We start from the raw sequence: 10,862 nt of genomic DNA, 5'->3' as shown, positions 1-10,862 counted from the left end.
ATCAGCCGCTCACTCGTTCGCGGATCGGTAGTGACTCACCCGTTCGGGAACGGTGAGCCGGTGACCCGGTGACCCGCTTCACTCGTTCGCGAACGAAGAGCCGGTGAGCCGGTGAGCCGGTGACCCGGTGACCCGCTTCAGTCGTTCGCGAACGGTGAGCCGGTGAGCAGGTGACCCGCCAGACCCGAAGAGCCGACTCACCCGTTCGCGAACGAAGATCCGCATACATCGTTCAACGGATCTCACGGCTCGCGGGTCACTACTGACGTACTGACCGGATTGACCATATATACGACATAATAATACTGGTATTCCCGCTTGCATAACATTTTAGTTGTTGTGTCGGCACTTATTTAGTTTATTATAACAGGAACAAGGAAGAGTTATATTATGTTCATGGTTTATTTTCAGTTAATCATTGATATCGAAATAATCGTAAAAAAGTAATGTTGGCATTGAGTACTTACATGAACGACGTTTAGCTATTATTCTCACACCGAAGTATTTTGTTTCACAACACAATTTTTATATTATTATTACACTTATTTATTTTCATTGTTCTATATTTTAATTCCATTCACCAATTGATTTTTTTAAACTTAATTTAAAGAAATTTTTTCAATAGTATTGATATAGATTATAGATTTTAATTTAAAAATAACACATCTGACAATTTTTGTGGCCGCAGAAAAATGATTCCAAATTTCACTCTTTTTTCTTGTGGAAATCATGGTAAATTTAAATTAAAGCTATTATAAAGTTCGTAATTATGTTTTCCGGGTAAAAAAACTGAAAAGCGATAAGAAACGTGATTCAACGATTACCGTACGATTGAAGTTTGACGTTTTGTACCAAAAACCTAACAAAACAAAAGATTTCTCGATTTCATTTTTTCATTCTAATAAAAGGGTATTCCAATAAAATTGGGAATCCCCTTTGAATGTAATCATAAATATACGATATATTGATCGATTTTTCTGGGCAAAAATTTTGTCTTCGAAATATATAATATTCCCAAAGAAGCAAAAATGTCGGAATGTTTCCTCACGATAGCAAGGTCCCATCTGACGAAGCGCAGTCCTGAGAAATGACCTTTAAAGCATTTATCTTTTCAGCTCATTCTTCCGGAGGGAGCTTTGTCAGACGCAACCTGTTATGAAAAATCATAAAACCCTAAAAATATTTTAAATGCAACTTTTATAAAAGAAAAATGAAATCTCATGGTTTCATGTTTAAATACTTTTATTTTATAAGCAATAATTAGTAGCCTAAAACACTCATCTACATTGAAAAATCTCCTGATAAAAGATACATGACGCCAACGGGACTTGAACCCGTGTCCTTTCGATTTCCGGTCGACAGCTCTGACCACTGAGCTATGGCGGCTTATCTCTTATCCGCGAAATAATTCAATATATACTAGTGTTTCAGGCTAATAATTATTGCTTATAAAATAATTGTTACCCTTTGTGCTATGCATAAAAAATCTTGTCTTAAACATTAGTTTACCAAAAAAATAATAATAAATACTTTTAATTTCACCAAAACATAAAAATAGCACATTGTATAATAAACGATCCAATTTGATTTCGGTCACAATGTACAACTAAAATAAATTTCACTAGCGAATCTTAAACATCTTAGGACACTGTAGAGTGTAGAACACATGTCGATTTCAATATCTGTACCATGGTATAATATCGACGACTACACGTATGTATTCTTTTATCGCGAAGAACTTTATTTTTATTTTATTTATGGAGGGAGGGGGGGGGGGTTCAATCGAGCCGGTTCACTGAAGCGGATCTTTCAGGTGAACGGGACCCAGTGAACCGGCTCCCTCAACTGAGCCGCTTCGCCCATCTCTAACTCATTGTACTGTCAATGAGATTTGCTAAAAAAATACTAAATTCCATAGATATTTAGATAAATGTGTACCGTAAATATTAATGGGCGATACAGACGACTCAATTGGTTGAGCGGTTGAATCAATCTGGTTGAGTTAAACGTAAATTTGAACCGCGCTAAGGTATTTTATGTGATAAGGGGGCGTGGCTATCAAATTGAACGGTTGTACCGCCAAAGCATCCAACCACCATCCAACAACTCAACCGTCAACCAAGCTGGATCGTCTGTTTTTTTATTTATGCGTCTGTTGGTCTGTAGTCTGTAGCGTGGTAGAGCAGTCGAATCAACTTTACTCAGTGTTGCCAACTCAGCTCCTGTAGAGCTAGATTCAGCTCTAAATTGTGGTCGTCAGCTCCAAAAAAGTGGTTTAGCTTCTAAGTTCGTTTTTTTTCGAAAATCTATCTCCTTTTTATACAAAACTCATTAACGAAATAATCAACTGAGTAAATTGTCCTCAAATTCGCTCTTTGAATCGCAATACATTACAAAGCTACGAATTTCGTCTGCTGACAAGTGAAACACATTAACATAACCTTAATAATCAACGCTTGAATCAACCAAGTGGTCTATAGGGGCTTTAAATGTTTAGATGTTTTCTATGGCTACCAAAGTAAATTTTTATTTGGCCAAATAATTTTTTCCTTGGTGGCTAGCAAGGTTTGTAGAAAATGTTTGCTGACAACAGTGGCAACCAGTGGCAACACAGAACTGTCAAATTAAACGTCAAACACCTGATTTTTAATTTGTTTCTGACGTGTAGCCTTGTGTGCGATTGACGCACAGCTGAATTTTGATTAAATAAATAATTTTGAAATTAGAGAGTGGAAAAGGAAAACCTAATTATGGCTTCTCATATAGAAATAGATGTCAAAAGACTATTAAATCGGTGTGAAGAAATGGCTAATGAAGACCCTAATAAAGATTGGAGACTAAAAAAATATCTCGAATCTTTGGAAGCAATGTTACTCGAACTTCAGAAGCAGCCAACGTTAGTTCACTCATAAGTATAATTAAAAACAATATTTAAATTTATGAAAATAATATTTATGTAAACATGCATTGTTTTACCCCGATCTGGTGTAAAAATTGAACCCTCGATCAATAAATAAGTTGCACTAAAATATGGCTGTCCAATTTAACTCATCAGAATTTTAATTGCAGGAAACCTTCAAAGGACATCCTCTCAAATTACAACCGAAGGCATTTGTTTCTCAAGGGATTAATTCAAACAACGAATCTCAACCCCGTTCAAAAGGTTAATTTAAAATTGTCTAGTATTGAATAAATTTATGTTATTCCTGTGAAACATATATTGGTTTGGGTTTCGTTTAGAAATCATTTAAAACATATGTTTTAGGTGGTAGCAGTACAACACCTAGCCCACGGGGCCGCCACAATGGGGACCAATGAAGCCACTAAAGAAATTCACCAGAAAACTACTGCTAAATACGGACAAGAGCTCAAGTCTGAACTCTTTCTCAATGGTGACTATTATATTTTTTTATTCATACTCTGTTTACAAGTATGTTTTTTTTTTAAATCTATAAATGTTGGTTCTCATACATGCCTATTAGATTATTATGATTTTTTTTTTATTTTGTAAATTAAATTTAATAATGTTATTATTAAGTTCTGCAAGTATTTAAATTTTTAACTATTGTGACAGTTTCGGCGTTCTAGGCCATTTTCAAACTCTGTTTAGGCCACGTTGAGGTGATTTATTCATATGATTCCATTTCAATTTCAATTTTTATGATGTCTAAAATGATTTATTAATTTACTGAGATGTCCATTTCAATTTCAATTTTTATGATGTCTAAAATGATTTATTAATTTACTGAGATTTATTAATTTACTATGATGTCTAAAATGATTTATTAATTTACCGATTTACTGAGAAAGTAATTGTGACAATTGATTCTTTATTCTGTGGGGTACTTGAAATCTGTTTTCCCACTTTTTTTTTAAAAGAAGGACGAACATTCCCGCAATATTTTAAAATCTCCTACTACCACCACAGTTAGCGGAAAAGGTTGCTTGTGTTGTGATGGAGCACTTAGGTGATAACTCACAAAAGCGGCGCTATAAAAATTGTCCAATTATTATTATTATTAACCAGCCGAGGAATTGAACACGCCACTCCCGGGTGGGACCCAAACGCGATGTCAATTCAGCCACCGACTGGTCAATAGTAATAATAATAATAATTTGTTTGACAAATTTTCGTCAAACAAATGGTTGAGTATTGGAGAGTTGAGGGCAGAAATAGAAGGATTTATGCTTGCCATTCAGGATAGAGTCATTAATACTAACAATTATAGGAAACATATAATCAAAGATACAAATCAAATTGATGATTTATGTAGAAAATGTTTGGCTTTTCCGGAAACTATAGAACATATTATATCGGGATGTTCTATATTAGCACCGTCCGAGTATACATTTAGGCACAATCAAGTTTTAAAAATAATTCACCAAAGTTTGGTAATTACATAAATATAACATGATTGACTGCCGTAATATAATACCATATTATGAATACGGACCAAATTCATTTTTAGAAAACGAATTTTATAAAATATATTATGATAAAACTATACTAACAGACCGAACGATTAGTCATAATAGACCCGATATAGTTTTACATGACAAAATTAAAAAAATAACTTATATCATTGATGTCGCTATTCCAAATTCCTGTAATATTCAAAAATCTGTTAATAAGAAAATACACAGATTTAGGAAATGAGATAAAAAGAATTTGGCATTCTCAGACTATAAAAATATTACCATTAATTATTTCAGCTACTGGCATTATACCTAGCTCTCTCATTAAAAATTTAGGCGTATTAGATCTATCATTAAAATTTTATATATAAAAATGCAAAAATCAGTCATTTTAAATACATGTAGGATTACGAAAGATTTTTAAATATTTATGTTGAGGGATCAGTAGGATTTATAGGCCCTGTTAGAGTTCTACCGAGCCGAACCCTCTGATATGAAAATATCTGGAGTCGGTGAATTATTTTCCCATTTGATCTCTGGTGAGTTGACGTGTTGTTCTTGTATTGTTTTGTATTTATTTTGCTTATATAATGCACTTGCATAATGTTGATTGACTAGATGATCATTTGTGGAAAAGTGTGTGGAAGGGTTTAGTTTTTCCTATGGGGAAGATTTAACCCGGACATAAAATCGGAAAAGAAAATTATTTTTTCAGGATGTGGGGAGGTTAAGTTAGGTTAGGTTAGTGCAATCCCACACGTCCCATATAGACATACATTTTTTTTGTACAATAGATATGTGAAAAATGCAAAAATATATGAAGAAGAATAAATTAACAACAGAGTACAACTATGCAGAGCGTGGTCTTGAGTGAGCTTGGGCCCAGCGCTCACTCAGGAGTGGCATTTGGCGCTGGTATGCTGCGGTCACCAACGTGTTGGCGGAGGCCATTAGCCGCATCCTGACTCCAGTGACCCGGTGTCTCATCAGGCCGGCAAATCCATTTAGTCCTAATTCCGTGAACGTTTTCATAATTGTTTTGGTCTTGTTTTTAAGAAAGATAAATATTCCTGGGTTACAAATAACCTAAAAATATTTGAAAATCTACCGCTGGAGTGTTGCTAATGTTGCTTCTGTTATGATGGAGGAATTGAACACATTACGCCTGGGTGGGACTCAAAGGCGATGTCAACTCGGCCACCGACCGATCAAATTATCACCATTAATGTTATATTATTAAATTATTAAATTTTAATATATTAATATATTATTAATTATAATTATTATATTATTATTAAACCATTAATGTTATATTAGGATCATTGGTTCACTATTGCTGAAGCTTTTCAGTCTAAATTATCATTACATCTTTCAAGCAATAATAGACCTTCTCTATTATTGGGTTGGTATGAATCTGTATACTGGCACTTGGTCAAACATAAAGGTTAATTGTACTATTCCTGACTACACTATTTAACCAGTGAATTTGACCTTATGATTTTCAACCTTTTTTATTTAATATAGATATAAGTGGGTACAGTGGTGTTATATAAATTACATATCAGTACAAAATATATTTATAATCGCAATCTCACCAAAGAAGAAACTGGTTCTTGTGCTTGGTGAGCGAGTTACACTAATTATAAGGAAAATAGAATAACATTATGCAATAGGTATATATAATAGGAACAATTATAACTTCTGAAACATTATTATTATATTATTATTATTAGGTTATTCGTAACCTGGGAATGTTTGTCTTTCTTTAAAAAAAAAAAAAAAACTATATGTGTAGGTGTAGATACATAGGATTCTGTTACATACTAAATATTGAGCAATTAAGAGAGCAATTAGAAACATCTAAATAAAGTTGAGATGAATATAGACTAATAATAAATATAAAGAAAGGGAAAACAGGCAATTATTTAGTTAATTATTCCTGACAAGTATAATTTCAGTTTTAGTTTCATTTTATTGATATCTTTTAATTTATTTGTTTCAATCGGAAGGTTGTTGAAATACTTTATTCCTAAATAGATATAATTCTTTTAAATTTGAACAATTCATCAAATTTCAACATTCATTTTCGGATTCTGTGAAAGTTCTGTTATTATATCATTATAGGCTAATTATATCGAAAGAAGGGTAAATGCAGGTAATTTCATTAATGGAGGACTGAACGCAGTTGGTGCTAACAAAAATTTGTCCACAATGGAGTGCTGATACCTACCTTGATGTATGGAAGTGAGGCATGGAACTGGCAGAGAAAGGATGAAAGTAGACTGAATGCTGTATTAATAAGATCCCTGAGTCGTACGTGTGTAAAACCATATATGATTGTGTGAGAAATGTGGAGATCCGCAAAGAGTGCAAGGCTGATGTAAGCATAACGAGTAAGATCAAGAAAGGGACGCTTAGATGGTTTGGGCATGTAGAGCGAATGAGCTCAGAAAGTGGTGTAAGGAGAATATATGATACAAATGTGAATGGTAGCAGAAGTCGGGGAAGCCCGAGGAAGACATAGCACAAACAAAGTGAATCAGATACTTGAGTCGGGCCATGTCAAGAGTCCGAATAATAGAAGAGTATGTATGAGACGATCTATGAATGTGAATGAGGCAAGGAGTGTGTGCCAAGACCGAAAAACGGCGCGATGGTTAGTTAGTTAGTTTGGCTAGTTGCTTGACAGAAATGAAATAATAAAAGAACTTGAAAATTAACTTTGAAATTTGAATAATTGTTCAAATTCTCCTAAAGAACCCTTCCTTAGGACGGGTTGTTTCGGATTATTTGAACAATTCATCAAATTTCAACGTTCATTTCTGGGATCTGTGAAAGTCCAATTCAAGTTCTGTTATTATATCATTATAGGCTAGTTGCTTGACAGAACTGAAATATAAACAGAACTTGAAAAAATCTTTCACAGAACTTGAAAATGAACGTTGAAATTTGATGAATTGTTCAAATACTCCGAAACAACCCGTCCTTAGTCTTTTAAAATATTGTCTGTATTTGTGCATTCCAGAAAATGATGACTCCCTCAGACACCGAAATATATCTAAGCCGCTGAGTTCAAAGTCAATCACAGATGGTTCTGAGGACCTGGATAGTTTACTGCGATACCACCACACCATGCAGGAGAAAGTAGCCGAGAATATGTTACTGCTTACAAGAAACTTGAAGGAACAAACACAATTAGCAAGCAAAATTATCAAAAAAGATACAGAGGTATTAATAAATGCTTTATGTCTTCTAACCAATCGTAAATGAATTCATTTTATAAACCCATTTTATAAATTATGTACTAATACCAGTTGTTTCACAGAATTTTAACAATTGGTCTTATTACAAAATTAGTTAAGTTCTGTGAAAGTTCTATTCAAGTTCAGTTATTATTTGAATTATGTGAAACAACTAGTCGATAATGATATAATAACAGAACCAGAGATGTGCAAAATGGGTACCCAAAACCATTTGAAATGCAAAATCGAAATGGGTCAAAACTTTTCCATTTGAAAATGCAAAATGCAAAATGGTTTTTAGAAAAGCATTTCAAATGCAAAATGCAAAATACCTATTTTCAAATGCAAAATGGTTTCTCAGGTTTAAAATAATTATTGAAATTTTAAACAACTTTGTTATTTAATAATGGACATCAATGTAGAACAACTTGTGGAATAAAAAATCATACATACTGATATGTACTGTGTAAAAAAACAATTGAATTTGAGTGGAATATAATAGAATCTATTATTAACTAAATATTGTAATTTTTAATGTAGTAACTCTCTAGTGAGGGGACATCCACCAGTGAACAATAAAGAAATACAGGACAGTGAGACAAATCAGACAATATAAAATGTTGTTTTCTAGTGCGCACCCATTATTTGACCATAGATTGTCACAGAAAACTCCAAGCAGGCGCACTAGAAAACCCACAGATAATATAATACAACACTGTATGCGACACTGTAGCGAAAATTGTACTTGTAGTAGCGACCATGCTTCCTTTTAAAACCTTTGAACAAGTTGAGTAAGTGGCGGAAACATTTCCATTCTCAATGCTGCCAATGATGGTAACATCTTTGAAGCAAATACTTCATATTTTTGGTAATGCATTGATATCTCTCACATCCCTCAAAGAAAAATATATTTGGTTAAAATGCAGTTCGTACATATATTTATATAATGAAATAAGATAAGCAATGCCATACAAATTATCCATCTCAATCCATCTTCACTTGTATATTCTTAAACTACTGAATATACTAACATAGCATTCTACAATTCTAGCATAATATATTGGTTTTCTTTAGGAAGCGTGCATAAATAGATAGTTCGATATGAGATATAATAGTATTAATTACAGTACTTACATGATTTTAAATCCAAAAACACCACGACCACAGATTATGAAACCATTGAAAACACAAAAAATTTGCGCGGAACTAATGTTGGCAACGTAAAAAAATAGAAACTGCTATCTAAAATTTAATATTACAGCGTCATGGCCCCGTATTCACTATTTGAATCTGTATTTTTTTAATGGTATCACTTAATTGCCAGGGCTCCTACCAGGTAGCAACTTGACAGACGTAAATTATCTCTCATAGCGAGGTTGAGGACCGACTAATATACTGGGCCTATGATGAAAAGATGAATGGATATAACAGGAAGAATGTTGCAAAAAAGCATTTAAAATGGAAAATGCATTGAGAAAAGCATTTAAAATGCAAAATGGTTTTTAGAAAAGCATTTAAAATGCAAAATGGAAATTACCCATTTTGCATTTTGCATTTCCATTTGAAATGGATTTATTTGAAATAAAGCACATCTCTGAACAGAACTCAAGTAGAACTTTTACAGAACTTGTAAATTAAATTTGAAATTTGATGAATTGTTTCAATTCTTTTAAACATGTTATAAGATTAGTAAGTTGTACATATTGTATGGTTGTGTCAAAAAAAAATATTATGTTAATTAACAGAATCACAATAAGCTCACTAAATGCAATATGTATATTACATCATTTGCACATAGCGAAGTCCTGCTTTAACTCAAAAGTTTTGCATTTCCTTGGTCTGTAAATTTGTTTATACATTCCCGCCATTTTAATAGTTCAGTAAAGATTATTTTTTCAAATGTTAAGTCGTTGTGTTTATTTGGAATTTCTTATTAGCATTTTTTTTTCAATATTAAGGTACCTACCTGTCTGAAGAAAGTTTGGAAAAGAATTGTCATTGAAATAGTGACATTTCTTTGGAAAAATTGTGTAATTTCTTACTTGAAAAAAAAAGTGACATTGTTCAAAGAATTACATACTAGTATTATTTAAGAAAGCTAAATAAATTTGACCGAGGTCAATATGTTCAGTGTTCTGTTGGGATGATTCTTTTTTTATTCTATGATATTATTTGAATAATTTATGATGTTTAATCTTTTAAGGTTCTCAAAACATCATCAAATCTAACGGACACAAATTTGACATCTCTAAAATCAGAACACGAAAGGTTAGCAGAACAAACCCGGAAAGCGTGGAAATGTTGGCTTTGGATCATGATTGGTCTGGTGATGGTTATATTTATAAGTAAGTATAGTTTTTACTATTTTTGTTATTCTCCTATCAGAGGTTGGACACCATCGTAGCCATCTTTTAAAAAGTGGCCGCCTTTCTCAAAGATTCTTTAATCAGACTTCTTCAATTGCATTTCGTATTTCTTAAATTTGTCTTTGATTGAATGATAATTTATATTACTTATCATTTATTCTTGCTGATTAAATGCTCCAAGTGTTGGGTTTTATAATTTAATATCACTTCATAAGGGGCTGAAGTTGCAAAGATCTCCTGACCATGAAAACATTCAACTTCAGCTTCTGGATGTCTCCATTTCCCGAAAGAATTTTTTTTCCGCTGTGTTATATAGAACTGGTCATGTTGCAAGCTTTTACTGCATAATATATTTAGTAGTGTCAAAATTACAGAATTTCTAAATAATATCATAATATATTATTTAGAAATTCTGTAATTTTATGTAGGTATTTAAAATTCTTACTTTTTTCTATTGAGGAATTGTATTAACGTTTTGTATTTGAATATAATGTTTATTTTCTCTTTCACGCAAGCATTGTAAAATTAATGTGTAACGGAATTTTAATGAGAAATTTACTGTTAGGTAATAATTTATTCTGTCTTTTCAGATATGGTGCTGTTTATGAAGGTTATCAAAAAGAAAACACCAATTTAGTCGGCATAAAAATCATTATTATTTTTACTGGAACAGTTATTTGTTTTGTACTATTTTAGCATATTAATTATATTTAATTATGAATAATTTGAGGTGTTTTTTTTTATAAATAAAATTAATGTTAGCATTTTTGGTATTGAAAATTTTGTACCTAAGTAAAAAAAAAATAAAGATTTAAAAAAAATAATGTTAATAAAAAAG

At 32.4% G+C, this 10,862-nt stretch overlaps 1 protein-coding gene across 1 annotated transcript; it reads left to right on the top strand.

Moving 5' to 3' along the window:
- The first annotated feature begins 2,606 nt into the window (after positions 1-2,606).
- Positions 2,607-10,803, top strand: Use1 (Vesicle transport protein Use1). The gene is made up of 6 exons (XM_089638522.1): positions 2,607-2,896; positions 3,070-3,163; positions 3,266-3,392; positions 7,442-7,644; positions 9,862-10,003; positions 10,615-10,803. The coding sequence occupies exons 1-6, from the start codon at positions 2,751-2,753 to the stop codon at positions 10,659-10,661; spliced, it is 759 nt and encodes a 252-aa protein (XP_089494648.1). The 5' UTR covers positions 2,607-2,750; the 3' UTR covers positions 10,662-10,803.
- The last annotated feature ends 59 nt before the right edge of the window (positions 10,804-10,862 follow it).

The sequence above is a fragment of the Hesperophylax consimilis genome, chromosome 13, assembly GCF_061612785.1.
Source record: "Hesperophylax consimilis isolate HC1 chromosome 13, BYU_Hcon_1.0, whole genome shotgun sequence".
NCBI lineage: Eukaryota > Metazoa > Arthropoda > Insecta > Trichoptera > Limnephilidae > Hesperophylax > Hesperophylax consimilis.
This window is presented reverse-complemented; position numbering and strand designations above follow the sequence as displayed.